The sequence below is a fragment of the Haematobia irritans genome, chromosome 3 (genome assembly GCF_050003625.1).
Source record: "Haematobia irritans isolate KBUSLIRL chromosome 3, ASM5000362v1, whole genome shotgun sequence".
NCBI lineage: Eukaryota > Metazoa > Arthropoda > Insecta > Diptera > Muscidae > Haematobia > Haematobia irritans.
In genome coordinates, this window is record NC_134399.1 from 133,772,886 (window position 1) to 133,794,822 (window position 21,937).

Here is a 21,937-nt window from a genome sequence, read left to right on the forward strand (position 1 = left end):
TTATTCTTTTGTTAATCTTTTGTACTTCATCGTTTTAAGTAACTTCATACAAATATAAAGTATCTAAAGTTCCATCAAATAAAAGGGATGAAAAACATCTCTCACAGTCAACAATGGTGTAAGGGTCTTTTACACTGAATGAAGACTCCAATTTATTAATAAAAAAATCTTAAAAATTATTGGATTATTTTTTCGGGATTCCGAAAAATCCCAGGATTCGGGGAAATCCTGAAAATCCCGGGATTTCGTGGGTGGATTTATCCGGAATGACAGCCCAAGTGACGACAGACGAAAAGCGACGTCTACGGCAACTAATAATAAGGGTGAATGTCAACGAACTATAATTTAACAATAATTGAATTCAAGACTAACCAAATATTGAAAGTCGAATGTTTATTATCTATGTACACCTATGACAACAGACAGTTAGTTTTTATTTATTTATTTTTGTTTTTTTTTTTTTTGTTTTGTAAATTTTACAATAAAACAAATGTTATCTGTCTATGGCCGTTATGTTACTTCTATATTTGTTATTGACATGTGGTGAATATTACAAAACATTTGGTTAAATAAACCGTGAGTTTCCAGTTGACAATTTCCAAGTGTAAGGTTGATTTTTGACAAATAATACAAGTCATCAATAACATTGGAATATACGAGGGTGATCCGACAATTTCGTAGCCTCAATGTACCATGCTACTGACGGTTTGGTCTTATATTTGCGGAGTTCGGAGACTACGCATTGTGAATGGACATGAGACGTCTATACATTTCTTGGTCTATGTTAATATGATCGATAATACATTTATCGATATTTGTGTTATTCCCGGCAATTTGTAGCGTTTGGCCAAGATTCTTCATAAACACAGACATTTTGTCCGGATGAACTTATAGACTGAACGGCGCATAAAATTGAATGAAACTCAATTTTTTGCTCTTATAAACTTATATATGAACGACTCATTAAATCAAAAGAAACCAACATCGGTTAATAACATATTATGTTAAAATAATAATATTCAGTTTCCTTTTTCAGCTTGATTACTACAACTTAGTAATCGGAAAATGGTCGAAATCTCGGTATGAACACTAGATAGTTCTAATTATCGAGTAAGTACTATGTTTTCAATCTGAATACCAGCTGGTTTTCACGGTTATTTTTTAAATCAATTAATTTATAAATATAAAATGTTTCGCAATCAATGACAATTGACCAGACTTAATAAAAACATAAACGACTTCATATATATTCTTGTAGCTTTAATTGTTTTGCTGGAAAACAAGAACATAGTACATACTAGGGTTGTCATTCGCGATTTATCCCGTCCCGAAATCCCGGGATTTTCGAGACCAGTTCCGATGGTTTTCATCTACTTTAAGGCAAGTTCGCGCATTTCTGACGAAACTCTGGATGTCTTGATATTTTCACGATTTTTATACCCACCACCAAGAATGGTGACGGGGCTATAATAAGTTTGTCATTCCGACATCGAAATATCGATTTCCGACTGAATAAAGTATATATTCTAAGACGATATAACGATGTCCGTCTGTCTGTCTGTTGTAATCACGCTACAGTCTTCAATAATGAAGCAATCGTGCTGAAATTTTGCACAAACTCGTCTTTTGTCTGCAGGCAGGTCAAGTTTGAAGATGGGCTATATCGGTCCAGGTTTTGATATAGTCCCCATATAAACCGACCACCCGATTTGTGGTCTTGGGCTTATAGAAAGCGTAGTTTTTATCCAATTCGCACGAAATTTGAAATCTAGAATTATTTTACGAACATAAAGAGGTGCGCCGAAAATGGTGAATATCGGTCAATGTTTTAGTATAGCCCCCATATAGACCGATCTCCCAATTGTACTTTTTGGGCTTGTAGAAACTATCTGTAGGTTTTTTAGAACTATAAATAGGTGTACAAGAAATGCTTTTATTGTTTGGGATTTTAGAAACCGTAGTTTTTATCCCATTGTCCTGAAATTTGAAATCTAAAAGTAGTTTAGGTGTGCCGAAAATGGTGAATATCGGTCCATGTTTTACTCTAGCCCCCTTAAGATCAATCTCTCGATCTCCTTGGGTTTCTAGAAACCGTAGTTTTTATCCGATTTGCATGAAATTGTATTTTAGACTCACAAAAACGTGTATCGGATTTAGTTTTTATCGGTCCATATGGTAAAGCCTCCATATAGACCGACAGATTTTAGATTTCCAATCAAGATGTTATTTCATCGTTTTCTTGCACACTTACAAGAGATGTTAATGATTCCTCTAAAACTCAAACAAAAATGGTTTTTATAAATCCAAAATCTGATATAGTCTTCATAGGTAAAATCTTTAAATTTATCTTCGGGAAGTGTACTAGTGGAACGGATCTGCTTGGGAGAATATCTGCCATCAAACCCCCTGAAGTTTTAAAGGAAACTTAATATTTGATTCATGGTGGTGGGTATTTAATATTACTTTTTTCTAATACTCCATTATAAAGTATATAAACCTTGTGAAAAGTTATTTTGGGGTATTCATTATCAAGTTTTAATAAAATTAGAATCAAAAAGGTATAATTTTATACTGTTTTTTTACTGATTTGTTTCCGATTTTAGCGGCTAAACTCTTACTTAGTATCCACCTATATATAAAACGATGATTTATAAAAGAAAATTCTTATTATCTTTCGTTGAGGACGAAAGCAATATGAAATAGTTTTTTAATTTATTGTTGTGTTCACTTTCTTGGTAAGTAACGATTTGAAATTACTATTTAATTTATTTTCTTTTGTTAATTGAAATAAACCAAATTTGCTTAATGAACTACAATTTTTTGATGCGGTAGATTGTTATTACTCAAAATATTTAAAGAATCCAAAGAAAACACCTATAGTGTGAACATCATTTAACGCTTTTTTCAATCAATGCGCTTTTGGTTCAACTAAGTTAACATCACATTTTGCTCAGCTGTTATACGAATGTCACCTCAAAAGCCAACACACAAATGACCGACGAAGAACACGTCAGTTTGAGTTGTTGGCACTACCACTGAAGGGTATTATTTTTCATATCTGGCTTCTAGAAACATTAAACAAGTTCAAAAGGTAAATAAAAGTGGACAAATTCATATCCCATTAGGCCAATTAAATAAAGGAAAACCACAAGGTGTTCAATTATTAGTGTGAGTTTTATCGAAAACCCAAGAAAAAAAAGAAACACAAATTTTTATATTGCGAAAAACATATGGGGAGAAAGTGTCCGGCAAAATAACCTAAAATTTTCAAATAAAACAAATCAAGAATTTTTCAATAATGCTAACAAAATGTATACTATTTATTTCAGATATCCGAAACACGTTGTCTATTCTATTCGGATTATCAATAAGTTGGTTGTTATTACTACAATGATGCACAAAAAGACCACGTCATGTTGGTGGTCTATGACTGCTGTTGTATGTCTCCTCTTTGTGACAGCCTTCCATATACGTGGCGTTCAGTCAGCCGCTGTAATGTCTGTTGATTTGGGTTCCGAATGGATGAAAGTAGGTATTGTGTCACCAGGTGTACCTATGGAAATTGCTTTGAATCGTGAATCGAAACGTAAAACTCCCGTCACCCTATCATTCCGTAATGGGGTGCGATCATTTGGTGATGATGCTGTGACTGATGGCATCAAGGATCCAGCATCGGCTTATAGCTATTTGTTGGATTTATTGGGAAAACAAATTGATAATCCTATTGTGGATTTGTATAGGTGAGTTATTGCAATATGGAATACTTTTTTTTTAATCAAATACTATGCTAGGCAATTAGTCAATCTTATATTGGATTAAAGAAAGTTTTTGTAAATCGAAATATGTACTATTTATTGTGTATTAATTTGGACTTTTAGCTCTTGTCAGTATGAATTATTTGTTTATCCTTATTTTTGGGGATGTTTTCTTTGATTTTCCATCCCCGGGAATGCGAGAATTTTCTTAAATTTTCACGGGATTCCACTCAAAGTAAAACATCCTTTGGTGGGTATCAATTTTAGAGATTCGTACAAATTAAAAATAGCCTAAGGCCCATTTTAAAATTTTACATCACCCAAAAAATCAAACCAAAAGAGTGTACATGTGTGTAGGGAGCCACCGTGGTGCAATGGTTAGCATGCTCGCCTTGCATACACAAGGTCGTGGGTTCGATTCCTGCTTCGACCGAATACCAAAAAGTTTTTCAGCGGTGGATTATCCCACCTCAGTAATGCTGGTGACATTTCTGAGGGTTTCAAAGCTAAGTGGTTTCACTGCAATGTGGAACGCCGTTCGGACTCGGCTATAAAAAGGAGGTCCCTTGTCATTGAGCTTAACATGGAATCGGGCAGCACTCAGTGATAAGGGAGAAGTTCACCAATGTGGTATCACAATGGACTGAATAGTCTAAGTGAGCCTGATAATCGGGCTGCCACCTAACCTAACATACATGTGTGTAAATTATTCAAATAAAAGTGTTTTCTAATAAAAAAATTGTTACACAGTTTTATCCTACACAGAAAAAAATATCACCGAAATTTCAAAAGAATTTTTTTTAATTAAATCACAAAAATTATTTACACAAACTAATTTTTAATAACTCCTGTTGATTGAACAAATTTCAAATAAAAATTTATTGTATCAATTAAATCAAATTGAATACGACAGCATTTTCATATTTAATAAATATTTCCTTGCAATAATTATTAAAATATTTTGTAATGATGTAATTGCAAACGTGGATTTTGTAAGCTAAAATGACCAACCAAGCTTTTATAATCGGCTTTCTTAGTCTACTAACATAGTCCATCGATATGTTGTTTCATGATCATAACATAAATGATAAAAATTGTTTTAAAAAAATTAGGTAACAGTAACACAAAAAATATCACCCAAATATTTCCAATTAAAATGTTGTTAAAAAATTACTCACATAGGTATTGGCACATCACCCTTAATTACATAGTGGTCAGGGTATCTGCGAAAAAATATTGATTTTAAGCTCCATAAAATATATACCGATCGACTCAGAACCACTCCCTGAGTTGGTTTAGCCCTTGGTGTCTGTCCGCCTAACCATGTATTTGTTGTTCGTAGCATTCAGGCCGCTATTATTAATGAAATTTGGTATAGTGTTGATGGAACTATGAGGAAATATAGGTACAAATCAAACAAAAAATAGGCCATTCTGTTATAAAACAAAATAGAATGCCAACAAGTATATACGACCGTAAGTTCGGCCAGGCCGAATCTTATGTACCCTCCACCATGGATTGCGTAGAAACTTCTATGAAAGACTAACATCCACAATCAAATTACTTGGGTTGTGGTATCTTAAAACTTCTTAACATCGTTTTCTAAATTGTGAGTTAGTCCCTACGTGGTATATATTAGACAAAAAAGTTATGTATTTATAGTTAAGTCTATAAATAATTAGGAATCGATATGGACTTTTTGCACGGTACGTAGAGAGCCAGAATTGAAATATGGAGGTCGCTTTTTTGAAAGAGAGAAAGTACGTACCATAAAGTGGTGTTATTTATATACATTTTTTTAAAATAAGTTTTAGTTTTATTTATTTATTTTATTTTATTTATTTATTTTTTTTTTCTTTAATGTATATCTTTTTGTAATTATGCTTTTTTGTTGTATAGGTTATGTTTTGTTTTATTTGTTTATTTATATTTTATATACTTTATGTTATATTTTGTAATATGTGTCCAAATATTTATAATTTTAATTTTATTATACATTATAATAGAGTAGTATCCTGTTGTTGTATTATTGTTAGTATATTAATGTTAGAAATAAGAGAATTGTTTTGAGTAGTATTTAAAATGTTGATTTAAGTAACTGTATAAGGCCTTTGTAAGGCTTAGTTACATATGAAAATAAATAAATTAAATTAAATTAAAAATTATATGGGGGCTATATACAATTATGAACTTGATATGGACCAATTTTTTGTGATTGGGGATCGATTTATCTGAGGGCTATATATAACTATAGACCGATATGGACCTAGTTAGGCATGGTTGTTAACGACCATATACTAGCACAATGTACCAAATTTCAACTCACTCGGATGAAATTTGCTCCTCCAAGAGGCTCCAAAACCAAATCTCGGGATCGGTTTATATGAGGCTATGTATGATTATGGACTGATATGTACCACTTTTGGCATGGTTGTTAAATATTATATACTTCCACCACGTACCAAATTTCAAGCAGCTCGGATGAATTTTGCTTGTCCAAAAAGGCACCGGAGGTCAAATCTGGGGATCGGTTTATGTGGGAGCTATATATAATTATGGACTGATGGGAACCAATTCCTGCATGGTTGTTGGATACCATATACTAACATCACGTACCAAATTTCAACAGAATGGGAAGAATTTTGCTCTTCCAAGGGGCTCTGGAGGTCAAATCTGGGGATCGGTTTATATGGGGCCTATGTAATTATGGACCGATATCGACCAATTTTTGCATGGGAGTTTGAGGCCATATATTAACACCACGTACCAAATTTCAACTGAATCAGATGAATTTTGGTCTTCCAAGAGGCTCCGGAGGTCAAATCTGGTGATCGGTTTATATGGGGGCTATATATAATTATGGACTGATGTGGACCAATTTTTGCATGGTTGTTAGAGACCATATACTCACATCATGTACCAAATTTCAGCAGGATCGGATAAAATTTGCTTCTCTTATAGGCCTCGCAAGCCAAATTTGGGGGTACGTTTATATGGGAGCTATACGTAAAAGTGGACCGATATGGCCCATTTGCAATACCATCCGACCTACATCAATAACAACTACTTGTGCCAAGTTTCAAGTCGATAGCTTGTTTCGTTCGGAAGTTAGCGTGATTTCAACAGACGGACGGACGGACGGACATGCTCAGATCGACTCAGAATTTCACCACGACCCAGAATATATATAATTTATGGGGTCTTAGAGCAATATTTCGATGTGTTACAAACGGAATGACAAAGTTAATATACCCCCATCCTATGGTGGAGGGTATAAAAAAGTACTAAATGTATCAAAAAAAAACTAATTTAGTACTACCTGTACCAATACTTTTGTTCCTCAAAAAATGTGTCTTTTTTATTTTTTTATAATTTACATATTGAAAGAACAAACATTTTTCAAAAAAAAAAAATAATAATAATAATCTAAATGCTTAAAGCAGTTGTTACATAATTTTTTTTTAATTTAAAATAGCTTCATATAACTTTTAATATGTATTTTTTAAACAAAATTATTTGGTGTTCCAATACGTATGTGCGCCACTATATATAGCCCTAAGAATTACAAAACGGTTCGCTTCACTACTAAAAAATTGATAATCCCACTCAAAATAGCAAATATCTCCTTATTTTTTACACTAAACTCATTAGTTAATTAAATTTTGACTCAAATCTAAGGAAACATTGAACTATAATCATAATCGGAATATTAAAACAATATTTGATTTTTCGACTAAAATCAAATAAATTTTTAATGAATAATTTAATCGTTAGTTACTTTTTATTTCCTATTAGTTCTGTGACTGATACTATCATTTCCGAAGATACTATTTCATTAGAAAAAACTCTGTATAAAATCAGGCCTAAGTCCCACGTCCGTGTATGTCGGACAAGGCAACCATTATCCAAATAGAATAATTCAATGTCGAAAGGAATTTTATACTTTACTTAAATGATTTTACTTCATAGTTTTTTAGTGGTATTATAATCGTTAGTAGTGGTATTATAATCGTTATTGTTTTGATTTCAGCTTAAAAGCATGCGACGACTAAACTACCACACAAGCTGAACCAACAGAGAAAAAGTTTATTTGTCAAATTGATTTCGGAAAAGCCCTTAAGACTACAAGATGGCTAGATGGACGATCCTTTTGGAACTGTCACATCAGCATCCTCTACTTGCCGCCAAAGTAACTAATTATCAGAATAAATTCGGATTATTCACTAAGCCCAATGTGAATTATACTCGAGCTATGTTGCAGTCTAAAGGGCTTTATCCAAATCAATTTGACAAACATATTTTTCCTTTTTGAAAAGGTTAAAAAGTTTACATATTGGCGTTAATAAGACCATAACGATTATTCGATTTTCAATAATAGAGGATTTTCTTCCTACAAAATTAACTGATCCTATTAATTTTTTAGTTGAAATGTGTTCAATCACAGAAATGATAATATAAATCAGCAAAGCCAATTAAAATTTTAATTGTTCCAATTGAAAAACTAATCGATACAATTAATTTTTGTGATTGATTTTTATTTCAAATAAAAAATTTATTCAACTTTCAATTAAATTAATTAATACTAAATTGAAATAATATTAAATTAAATATTTTTTAAATTCAATTAAAATTTTAATTGGAAAAATTTTGGTGATATTTTTTGTGTGTATAAAAGAGTGTATGTGAGGTACTCCCCTTATTGTAGGGAAGTATAATTTGTTTAGCATATAATGAATTATTTTAATTTCTTCTAAAAACGATTTGTAATTCCCCATTAGTAAAATACAAATTTTTCTCTTGCAGAAAACGTTTTCCATACTATGATATTATTGCTGATCCTGAACGTAATACGGTGGTATTCAAAAAAAGTGATGACGAACAATTCTCCGTTGAAGAACTCATAGCACAAATCTTAGTCAAGGCCAAAGAATTTGCCCAAGATGCCACAAATCAAGCAATAACGGAATGTGTTATTACTGTACCCGGTTACTTTGCCCAAGCCGAGCGTGAAGCCCTGTTAACTGCTGCCCAATTGGCCAATTTAAAAGTGTTGCAATTGATCAATGATTATACAGCAGTGGCTCTCAACTATGGTGTATTCCATCCATCGGGTATCAACGAGACCACACAGTATTATATATTCTATGATATGGGTGCTAGTCATACATCAAGTGCCTTGGTTAGCTATCAATTGGTAAAAGATAAACATACAAAGGAAACAAATCCAGTGGTACAAATTTTGGGTGTTGGCTATGATCGTACTTTGGGTGGTTTGGAAATTCAACTCAGATTACGTGACTACTTGGCAGCAGAGTTTAATGCAATGAAGAAAACCAAAACCGATGTGACAAAATCACCCAGAGCTTTGGCTAAGTTATTCAAGGAAGCTGGACGCTTGAAGAATGTTCTTTCGGCTAACAATGATCATTATGCCCAAATTGAGAATTTGATAGAGGATCAGGATTTCAAATTGCAAGTGACCCGTGAAAAATTAGAAGAAATTTGCTCTGATATGTGGCCTAGAGTTATAAAACCTTTGGAGCAGGCTTTAGCCAGTTCTGGCTTAACATTGGACGTTGTATCCCAAGTTATTCTATTCGGTGGTGGTACTCGTGTGCCCAAGGTTCAAGAGACTTTGAAGCAATATATTAAACAGGAATTGGGTAAGAGCTTGAATGCTGATGAGGCTGCTGCAATTGGAGCCGTGTATAAGGCAGCCGACTTAGCCACCGGTTTCAAAGTTAAGAAATTCATTGTAAAGGATGCAGTCTTGTATCCCATACAAGTGACTTTTGAACGTGATCCTGGTGAGGGAGCCGAAGTGAAACAAGTAAAACGTGTTCTATTTGGTCATATGAATTCTTATCCCCAAAAGAAGGTAATCACATTCAACAAACATACCGAGGATTTCGATTTCTATGTTCATTATGGAGATTTGAAACATTTAAGCTCAGTGGAACAATCATACTTGGGAGGATTGAAAATATCCAAGGTAGAATTACAAAAAATCAAAGAATTGTTGGAGAAAACTAAAGATGAATCCGTGGAAGCCAAAGGCATTAAGGCCTTCTTTACTTTGGATGAGTCTGGTTTGTTCCGATGCACTGGTGTTGAGTATGTCTATGAAAAGCAAAAGGTGGAGACTGAAGAGGATGATGAGGGAACTTTAGCGAAATTGGGTAGCACTATAAGTAAACTATTCTCCAAAGACAAAGAGGAGGAGAAGAAGGATGACAATAAAGAGGGTAGTGGCAATAATGCTAGTGAAGGCGAAGAAGCCACTAAAGAAGATGCCTCTAAGGAAGCTGAGAAAAATGACACAGCTAAAGCGCCAGAAGCCGAAGCTACCAAAAAGAATGAAACTATTAAAATTGTAACCATTAAGGAGCCAGTAGAGCACAAATTGACATTGGAGTTCACCACTCCTTTGAGTGGTAAATCTTTTGACAAGGCTGCAGAAAAACTTGATGCCATTAATAAAGCAGAGAACCTAAGAAATCGTTTAGAGTCATCATTCAATGCCCTAGAGTCACACATCATAGATATGCAACAAAAATTAGAAGAAGAGGAGTATGCCTCATGTGCTACAGAAGAGGAGAAAGCAAAGATTCTAGCCGAATGTTCAGCAATGTCGGAATGGTTATATGAGGACATAGAAAATCCAACACCTGAAATGTACGACAATAAATTGAAGTCTCTAAAGAAATTGACCGATGTTTTCATGGGTCGTCATTGGGAACATGACGAACGTCCAGAGGCTATTAAAGCCCTTAAACGTATGATTGAAGGTGCCGAAGGTTTTCTGAACAGTGCCAAAAATCTTACTAAGGAAACTAACCCCGAAAAGGATGTCTTCACGCAAGTCGAAATCGATACATTGTCCAAAGTGATTTCGGATACAATTGAATGGCAAAAAACCGAGACAGAAGCACAAGATAAGCTCAAGCGTTTTGAGAATGTTCGCCTAACCATTAAGGATATTACAGCTAAAATGTCAACATTAGATCGAGAAGTAAAGTATTTGGTAACCAAGATTAATCTATGGAAACCTAAAACAAAGCCAGCAAAGAAAGACAAGAAAAAGGATAAGAAAGAAGGGGAAGGGAAAAAATCAGAAAATGAAGAAGGAGCCAGCAGTGGCGATGATGCAGAGAAACCAACGGAACAAAGCGATGAACAGAAAGAGGAGCAAGTGGAAACACCTGAAACAGAGAAAAGCACACAAGAAACACCTCAAGAATCTGGTGAAAACACCACCCCCTCTGATGATGATGACCACACTCCCAGATCAGACCTCTAAGTAGAAAAGTTAAAAAAAAATAATTAATTAAAAGACTGTGGTATTTAAAACGTATATTAACGAAAACAAAAAAACAACTAAATAATGCATTTGTTAGGGGCACTCGGATGGTATTACAAACACAAAGTCACAGCTATTATTGAAAAAAAAAAAAACAAGATAACCTCTTTTGCCCATGGCCCAATATTTAGAATTAATATAATTACTTTTTTTGTACGATTCCATGCGAATTTCTGTAAATAATCAACAAAATAATGACCAACTTCAACAGAAAAACTAATTTGTAAGCCACCAAGCTTTGTGAAACAATATAAAGTAAATATCAGCCTTCAGTTTCTAGAATTTCCTCTCAAATGATTGCCCCGAGACTTCGGATTGTTTTTGATTTCATTTGGATTTTAAGTTCCTTAAAAAAAGTATTTTGCTATTGAAGCTGGATAAACAAAATTTGGTGTCTTATGGTTTTGATTGGTATTTTGTAATTTAAACAATAATAATAATGCTTACCATAATCTAATACCATAACACTCCTCCATGTGTTGTATTTTGAAGAAAACCAAAATCACAACCAGCAAAAGAGAATAATTATGACAACACACAAAACCATTCCGTCATCAAATCCACCAACCACTTCTCCCAATTTTTGCCAATAGTATCCTTAGACTAATAGAGGTCAATCTAAATTTCGTTTCGAAATTTAAGCAGCTTTTATTTAATATTAATTGAAAATTTCTATTGGATTCTGATGACCTCTTTTACATACCCACACAAAGTCCCATCCATTCTTAATTCATTTTCATTGATTTACAAAGAAGTATGATATAATTTAAATTTATTTAGCTTGATTTCTTTTTTATATTTATTTTAAGTATATCGATTAGTTAAAACAAAGAAACAAAATACACAAAATTAATAAAAAAAAACTCAAACACAATAATAAGCAGAAATAAATCTTAAACACGTAGGAAAACTTTATTGATGTTTTAATTAATTCAATTTTCCCAGACGCTTATATTCTTGTCAGTGGTAGAAGGATTCGATCATATATTAAAAAAAATCAATATAGCCTCTCTAATCCGGACTATCCAGTAGTCTGTACAGCTCAATTTGAAATTTACCACAAGTTGTTAAAAAATTGGGGGTAGGTTTGTCGGAAAAAAGAATATAAATTTTATTTAAAAAAAATGTATAAAATTATTTTTTTTGTGTAATTGGGAAACAATGTTAGGGGAAAAATGTTTAATTTTAGGGGAAAATGTAAAGTAAAAATTTTTGTCGAAAAAGAGAAAATGTTAACTAACTTTTTTGTATAATTGGGGTAAACAGTGAATTTTAGGGAGAAAATGTAAAGTAAAAATTTTTGTCGAAAAGAAAAAAGTTGAACTAAAATTTTTGTCGGAAAAAGATTCTATAAAATGTGTAATTTTTTTCTGTGTACATAATTGAGGTAAAGAGGGAGTTTTCGGGGAGAAAATGTAAAATGACAATTTTGACGCAAAAAAAGTCATTATTAATAAAATCGCCGAAGCAGAAAAAAATTGATGGGTCAACATTTTTAAAGAGCCTGAGTTCACGGGTATGGCGTTTTTTATTTGAATTCTAAATATATACTTTATCACATCTTACTTGGATACTGTTGGGGGCAACACTACTTCACACTGATCTGGCATCGCCGTATATGACAAGGATGCATATACACAATTTTTATTTTTTTATCTATCTCTTTTTTTGGATATAAGTTTCTTCCCGCCGAAGCGCGAGTTTTTAGTTTTTACTTTCTTGTGAAATAAAAGTTTGTAGCTATTTTGTTTAACCCACAAATTGAGCTTTTATTAATGGTAATAGGAGCACAACAACTGGCGACGAGGACGGTGAACGAATAATCTACAAAACATCAAATAGCAAACATCAATAAGCAAGTGAACATGTCGGACGAGAAAATCGAAAAATTGTTAACTGAGCAACAAGCGGCAATGAGCATGCAAACACGACTCCTGCAACAATTGACCGAACTTCTCAAATTGCAAGGTACTACTAGATCTGATGGAGATATACCAAGTCCCAGCACCTCAAAAGCGGCACTAATGGAATCTCTTGCACATTCCATGTCGGACTTTGTCTATGAGCCGGAAAGTGGACTAATTTTTCAGGCATGGTACAATCGCTATGTACATGTTTTTGAAAAAGAAGCACTCACTTTGGAGGAACACGACAAAGTTGCCTTGTTGTGGAGGAAAATGTCTAACACCGTGCACGAGAGATTCAGGAATTACGTATTGCCTAAGAATCCAGCAGATATGTCACTGAAAGACACCATAGAGAGACTGAACAAACTCTTTGGTAAAGTGGAAACCGAGGTATCACAACGCTACAAATGCTTGCAGATGACCAAGCAAGAAAGTGAGGATTTTAAAGAATACGCAGGCAGAGTTAATTTACAATGCGAACTCTTCAAGCTAAGGGAAATGCATGTTGATCAATTCAAATGCTTAATATACGTCTTAGGCCTAAAATCCAGTCGCGATAATGACATCCGCCTACGATTACTCAAGTTGTTAGACGAGGCCAAAGATTCAACAACGCTTGACACACTGGTGGACGAGACGCAAAGAATTTTGGATTTGAAGATGGACAACACGCTTATTGAACATCAGACAAAAAGCATTTGTGCTGTTAGTAAGTCATGCAAGAAACAGAAGCAGTCCAATAAAACTCCAAAAACACCCTGCTGGCTTTGCGGTGAAATGCACTACGCTAAGTTTTGCCCATTTCTATCTCACAAGTGCTCAAAGTGTCAACAAATAGGCCATAAGGATAATTATTGTGTCAGTGCCAAACGAGGAAACTCATCGAAAGTTACGCCAAAGTCAGAGAAAACGAAATTCAATGCGAGAGCTGTCTTCTCTTCAAAGAGGATGCAGGTTAAAAATTTGAGAAAATATATCAGCATTGAAATCAACGGAACAGCTGTAACGTTGCAGATTGACACTGCATCCGACGTCTCCATTATATCTCGTTCTACCTGGAATTCGATTGGTAAGCCAAATATATACAAGACTAACGACACTGCTACTGATGTCAACAGCAATAGCATAAATATCATTGGAAAATGCGAGTGCAACGTCACAGTGGCTGACACGACCTTATGCCTGCAATGCTATATAACGGAAATCGACAATCTCAACATACTGGGCATCGATTGGATTGAACATTTCCAACTGTGGGACAAACCAATATCTGCCTGGTGTCGCAAAATTACTAACGATGAGTACATCACCACCATGAAAGAAAAATTCAAATGTGTGTTTGACAACAGCTCTCTTGGACTCTGCACCAAGATAAAGGTCCATATAAAACTGCTTCCAGGCGCAAAGGAGACATACGTGGCTTAGCGTCCAGTTCCTTACGCTGTGAGAACTGAAATTGAGACGGAGTTGGACAGACTCGAGAATGCGGGTATAATCACACCAGTAAATTCTTCAAAATTCGCCGCACCGATAGTGGTCAGTAGGAGGAATGGTAAGATTCGTATATGTGCGGACTATTCCACTGGTCTAAACAATTCAATTGAGCCAAACCAATACCCACTGCCAACACCTGAAGAAATTCTCGCTGACTGTCACGGCTGCATCATATTTAGCCACTTGGATCTTTCAGATGCCTATCTGCAAGTAGAAGTGGATGATGAGAGCAAAGATTTATTGACGATAAATACTCACAAAGGCTTGTACAGATTCAATCGCCTCACACCGGGAGTGAAATCCGCCCCTGGAGCTTTCCAGCGTATTATGGATCAGCTGTGCACAGGTATTGAAGGAGCTAAGGCTTATATAGATGATATTGTTCTGGCAAGTAGATCATTAGAGGAACACAAAGATAATTTGAATTTATTATTACAACAAATTCAAGATTTTGGCTTTCGTCTTAAATTCGAAAAATGTCAATTCTTCAAGACATCGATCAAATATCTTGGTCAGATTGTTGACAAAGAAGGCATTCGCCCAGACCCAGAGAAAATCCGAGCAATTCAAGATCTCAGAATTCCACAAAACGTTTCGGAAGCCAGGTCACTATTAGGTTCCATTAACCACTACGGAAAATACGTGGCCAACATGAGAAAACTTCGGAAGCCAATCGACGATCTTTTGAAAAAGGATAGCAAATTCTCATGGACGACGGAGTGTCAGAGGTCTCTCGATGAATTTAAACGAATTTTAACATCCGATCTACTTTTGACGCATTACGATCCGAACCTGCCGATACACATCGCCGCAGACGCATCATCGCATGGTATTGGTGCAGTCATATACCACAAATATCCGGACAACTCTGTCAAAGCCATTCAGCATGTATCAAGATCACTAACACCTACGGAAAGGAACTATAGCCAAATCGAAAAAGAAGGGTTAGCTTTAGTGTTTGCAGTCCAGCGTTTTCACAAAATGGTCTTTGGTCGTAAGTTTACGCTTTACACGGACCACAAGCCTTTGCTTACGATTTTTGGTTCTAAGAAAGGTATTCCCGTGTACACAGCTAATCGTCTACAAAGATGGGCTTTGATTCTCCTAACGTACGACTTTGATATAAAGTACACAAGTACTAATGAATTCGGTCATGCCGACGTTTTGTCAAGATTGATTAGTACACACGAGAAACCATCGGATGAGTATATTATAGCATCCATCACTCAAGAAAGCGACATTCGCTACGACATAAACGAAGCTGTTTGTACACTTCCCGTGAATTTCAATATGATAGTTGAAGCTACGAAAAAGGACTCAATTCTAAGAATCGTTGCAGACTACGTGGAAAACGGGTGGCCACATAACAAAAAGGACATTGATTCTTCTATAATTCCGTATTTTAACCGTATGGAATCAATTTCTAACGTCGATGGCTGCCTGATGCTGAATTCTCGAGTAATCATCCCTGAAATATATAGAAAACGAGTTATTAAACAACTTCACCGTGGACACATTGCAGCTGAACGGAGTAAATCCATCGCTCGTAGTTACGTTTATTGGCCAAACGTCGATAAGGACATTGAGGAAAACAGTAGGAAATGTGGCAACTGTCAACTCGCAGCCAAGAGCCCAATAAAAACAAATCTCTGTCCTTGGCCTACCACAACCAGAGTTCTTGAACGTGTCCATATTGATTATGCTGGACCAGTAAATGGTGTATACTACCTCATCATAATAGACGCACACTCTAAATACCCAGCTATTCTAGAGACTTCATCAATATCGACAACAGCAACATTGAAATTGTTAACGAATTTTTGCGCACTATTTGGAAACCCATCGCAAATAGTATCGGACAATGGGACGCAATTCTGCTCGACACAGTTTGAGGATTGGTGCAACCACAGGGGTATTGAACATACCAGAACCGTCCGTTATCACCCCAGCTCCAATGGTCAAGCGGAGAGGTTTGTAGATACACTCAAACGTGCATTGAAAAAGGCAGAAGGGGAAGAGAAGGCACCAGAGGCTCTTCAAACCTTTCTGGAGGTTTATCGCTCCACCCCCAATCCAAATTCACCCAACGGACTATCACCGGCTGAAGCATTCTTGGGTAGAAAAATGAGAACAGTGTTCGATCTCATTCTGAAGCCTCAAGTCGCCAGCCAGGAGAGAGATGTACGAATGGAGGAACAATATAACCGTAAACATGGCACACGTAATAGACGTTTCAAACATGGAGAACTGGTATTCGCCAAACATTTTAAAGGAAATAAATTTTACTGGGTGCCAGGGGAAATTATCGAGAAAATTGGAAATGTAACGTACAACACCCTAATTCAAGTTGAGGACAGGAACATTCTTGTGCGAGCTCATGCGGATCAGCTGCGATCTAGAGAAACTCACCAGGACAACCCAAGATCTGAGGCAAGAATTCCATTAGATGTCCTACTCGAAGAATTCCAAATTACAACGCCCTTCAATGAGGAGTTTGAAACACCTCCATCATCACCTCATTTTGCTCCTCAACGAATTACCTCTAGGAGACATCCTGTGGAACCCCTATCCAGGTCACCACACAGGACTTAAACAGGGAGATGTTGGGGGCAACACTACTTCACACTGATCTGGCATCGCCGTATATGACAAGGATGCATATACACAATTTTTATTTTTTTATCTATCTCTTTTTTTGGATATAAGTTTCTTCCCGCCGAAGCGCGAGTTTTTAGTTTTTACTTTCTTGTGAAATAAAAGTTTGTAGCTATTTTGTTTAACCCACAAATTGAGCTTTTATTAATGGTAATAGGAGCACAACAGATACCATAAATATTACATTTGCGCCGATTTTGTGCGATGAATACCAAATCCAATATAAAGATGAGTGTTATGTTTGAATTTAGCCGCTAAGGTTTTTGACCTAATAGGATTAGCTACATTTAACTATATAAGATGCAAAATTTTACAATATTTTAGGAGTGAAAGTGTATCACGGATATTTGTAGAGTTTATGATTTGTAGCTTTTTTGGAAGGCAGATATCTCCAAAGAGGTATATTTGGGCGGCTTTAATTATACTGCAGTTGAAAACGATGGTTTCATTTTTACATAGTGGACATTTTTCAGCTCTTGATCGGTTAAAAATATGACGATGGGGTTAGATAGGTATGTCCTAATTGTAATCTTATGTATTTTGAAATAGATGAGTTTTCAGAAAGATATAAAGCAATTTGTTTGTCAGGGTTAAAAATTGTGTAGTGATGTTGGTAGTTTGCCCACTCCGTTTTGTCTGTTTGAGTCAGATTGTGCAGGATTATTTTAATGGTATCGTTTTTGTTTGAGGTTGTAAGTTTGAATACAGGAGCGGAGTTAGCAAACTTTGCTGCTTCATCCGCTAGGGTATTGCCAGGTATACCAATGTGGCTAGGTATCCACATTATTTTAAATTTGGTATGATATTTTATCAATATATCTCTCATTTTAGATATCACTATATTTTTATTCGCTGTGTTACTAATGGCGGTAACGGCTGATTTTGACTCAGTGCATATCACATATATTCCTTTTAACATTTTTGTATTTGTTTAAGGCCCAGAGCTGTTACCTCTGCTGTACAAATTGAACACAAATTGTCTAATATGGCCACAAAATCTGTCTCGAGAGGGAATTTTAGGGAGAAAATGTAAAGTGAAAAATTTAAGAGCCTGGGTTCACGGATATGTTTGCTTTTTTTGTTTGAATTCTAAATATATACTTTATTACATCTTATTTGCATACCATAAATATTTTGTGCGATGACTACCAAATCCAATATAAAGGTGAGTATTAAGTTCGGGTTTAGTCGCTAAAATCGCCACTTTTCACGATTACTTTTCTCTAATAATTCATTAAAAAATATAAACTTTTGTGAAAAGGTGCTTTTGTGGTATTCCCCATCAAGTTTTAATATAATTTGCATCAAAGAGATACAATTTTATACTGTTTTACTGATTTATTTTCGGCTAAACTCGAACATGATACCCACCATAAGCGATAATGAAGGGGTCCATAACTCAGAAAATAAGCCTTCCCGACAAAAAAAAAAAATGTACATTACATTTTGTGTTCCAAATGGAAAAATCTATAACCTGGCCACAATTTGTGCTAAAGTTGTCTGGAATATTGTATATTTTGAAGCAGTATAAAATACTTTAACAATTATTAACTAATCTTTCAACTATCGAGACGTTTAAGGCAAAACTTTCGAAAGCAGTCTTATTAATTGGGCTTTAGTGAAGGTCAAATATTTAACACAGATGAATCTGCTCCATTTGGGAGACTGCTCGAAACAAAAATACGGATTCACCCAACGGAGACTTCAGTGCCTATCAAAAGCTCTATTCACTTTTATGTCATGCTCTAAGGCAAGTGGATAAGTGGACACTACCAATGTTTTTTTTTATTGTTTAATTATGCGTTACCTGTAACATATAAGGCATGGGAAAAATTGGATGTTATCATTAGTTTTTGAAGATTGGTTGAAAAACGTTTTTATTACAAATATGAAAAAATTTTTGACCTCCTCTGGCAAGCTGTTAAAAATTGGTGTGCCCTGTACACTAAATTGCTCACACGATTCATTCGTTTTAATTTTGTAGATCAAAAATGGCCATTAACATGAGCCAATTTATACCGCCATGTTCTGGTTTGCGAATCGGCAAATGTTTGTGTGGCCAAAAACTAGCCAACCCTTCCATTTTTATACCCTCCATCATAGGATGGGGGTATATTAACTTTGTCATTCCGTTTGTAACACATCGAAATATTGCTATAAGACCCCATAAAGTATATATATTCTGGTCCGTGGTGAAATTCTGAGTCGATCTAAGCATGTCCGTCCGTCTGTTGAAATCACGCTAACTTCCGAACGAAACAAGCTATCGACTTAAAACTTGGCACAAGTAGTTGTTATCGATGTAGGTCGGATGGTATTGAAAATGGGCCATATCGGTCGACTTTTACGTATAGCCCCCATATAAAGGGACCCTCAGATTTGGCTTGTGGAGCCTCTAACAGAAGCATATTTCATCCGATTCGGCTGAAATTTGGTACATGGTGTTGGTATATGGTCTCTAACAACCATGTAAAAATTGGTCCACATCGGTCCATAATTATATATAGCACCCATATAAACCGATCCCCAGATTTGGCTTGCGGAGCCTCAAAGAGAAGCAAATTTCATCCGACCCGGCTGAAATTTGGTACATGATGTTGGTATATGGTCTCTAACAACCATGCAAAAATTGGTCCACATCGGTCCATAATTATATATAGCACCCATATAAACCGATCTCCAAATTTGGCTTGCGATGCCTCAAAGAGAAGCAAATTGCTTCCGATCCGACTGAAATTTGGTACATGGTATTGGTATATGGTCTCTAACAACCGTACAAAAATTGGTCCACATCGGTCCATAATTATATATAGCGCCCATATAAACCGATCCCCAGATTTGGGTTGCGGAGCCTCAAAGAGAAGCAAATTTCATCCGATCCGCCTGAAATTTGGTACATGATATTGGTATATGGTCTCTAACAACCATGCAAAAATTGGTCCACATCGGTTCATAATTATATATAGCCCCCATATAAACCGATCCCCAGATTTGGCTTGCGAAGTCTCCAAGAGAAGCAAATTTCATCCAATCCGGTTGTAATTTGGAACATGGTGTTAGTATATGATATTTAACAAACGTGCCAGAATTGGTCCATATCGGTCCATAATTATATATAGCCCCCATATAAAACGTTCTCCAGATTTGACCTCGGGAGCCTCTTGGAGGAGCAAAATTCATCCGATCCGGTTCAAATTAGGAACGTGGTGTCTCTAACAACCATACCAAAATTGGTCCAATCACACAAAAATTGGTCCATTTCGGTTCATAATCATGGTTGCAACTAGAGCCAAAAATAATCTACCAAAATTTTATTTCTATAGAAAATTTTGTCAAAATTTTATTTCTATAGAAAATTTTGTTCAAATTTTATTCGGTTCATAATCATGGTTGCCACTCGAGCCAAAAATAATCTACCAAGATTTTATTTCCATAGAAAATTTTGTCAAAAGTTTATTTCTATAGAAAATTTTTTTAAATTTTATTTCTGTAGAAATTTTTGTCAAAATTTTCTTTCTATAGAAAATTTTGTCAAAATTTTTATTTCTATAGAACATTTTGTGAAAATTTTATTTCTATAGAAAATTTTGTTAAAATTGTATTTTTGTTTTTGTTTTGTTAAATTTTTATTTTGTCAAAATTGTATGTCTACTTTGTCAAACTGAATTATATACGTATTGGATCGATCTTTTTTTATTTAATATATACCACGTATGGACTTACATACAATTTAGAAGATGGTGTTAGGAGGTTTTAAGATACCTTGCCATCGGCAAGCGTTACCGCAACTTAAGTAATTCGATTGTGGATGGCAGTGTTTAGAAGAAGTTTCTACGCAATCCATGATGGAGGGTACATAAGCTTCGGCCTGGCCGAACTTGTTTTCTCTCAACTATTTCTGGTTGAATTTTTTATTGACCAGAATAGGGAATTAACATTTTGAATTATAAAAATTCATAGATTCAGAAAACAAAGTCAAATCAACCACCCTACCTTTTCTGTTGATAGCACTAAACAAAAAATGTAATAACAAATTTTAATCAAATAAAAATTTAAATTTACTTGAAACATTTATAAATTCCTTCCCTGCCAGCATTTCAAAGTTCCATTTCAACCTCATCGTTACCACAGACTCGTAAATGTCACTTCAACCATCATGAAAAGGTACATCAAAAAGTACATGCAAGTAATTTGCCATCCCTACTGTTAAAAAAGCCATTTTTTTTTTGTGAAACGCCAAGCGCAACCAGCTTGTTATATTTTAATTAAATAAAACCGAAAATAAAGTTCTGAAAACATAGATTATACGGTTAAAATTGTGAAAGGTATATTGGTGAACAATTTGGTGATTTTCCAAATGGAATAAAGTGATTGTTTTTCAGATGTTTTACAGACACGCTGCCTCCATGGAATAAAAACACTGGTTGATAGACGCAGCAACATGTAACTCGCTACTTGTAACTCAACATCATCATTAATGCCAAAAATTATGTTAAATGTAATGTGATAGTGGTATAAATGTTATATTTTTAAGAGTTTGTAAATGTTTAATCAAATTAATAAATATCTAAACAAACTTGTTTTACTCGACCACAATGATTCTTTTACAACTATCTTAAAATGCACTTTTTCTGATTGTTTGGAGGGTCCCTTATTGGCGTCGTTCTAAATTGATCTATAAAGGCACCTAATAATTGCACTCATGCGAAACATTTTTGTAGTAACTTGGCGTGGTACAACTTCTCAATAGTGACGGCGCTTTTCCG

General features: G+C 35.0%; 1 protein-coding gene across 2 annotated transcripts; it reads left to right on the top strand.

Annotated features, from left to right (window-relative positions):
* Nucleotides 1-2,991: 2,991 nt before the first annotated feature.
* Grp170 (hypoxia up-regulated Grp170 co-chaperone protein) lies at nucleotides 2,992-12,025 on the top strand. 2 transcript variants are annotated; one of them, XM_075302470.1, is made up of 3 exons: nucleotides 2,992-3,091; nucleotides 3,330-3,740; nucleotides 8,559-12,025. In XM_075302470.1, the coding sequence occupies exons 2-3, from the start codon at nucleotides 3,391-3,393 to the stop codon at nucleotides 11,053-11,055; spliced, it is 2,847 nt and encodes a 948-aa protein (XP_075158585.1). In that variant the 5' UTR covers nucleotides 2,992-3,091; nucleotides 3,330-3,390; the 3' UTR covers nucleotides 11,056-12,025. The 2 variants fall into 2 exon arrangements, with proteins under 2 accessions (XP_075158585.1, XP_075158586.1); XM_075302471.1 differs by having other exon boundaries at nucleotides 3,040-3,168.
* Nucleotides 12,026-21,937: the final 9,912 nt, after the last annotated feature.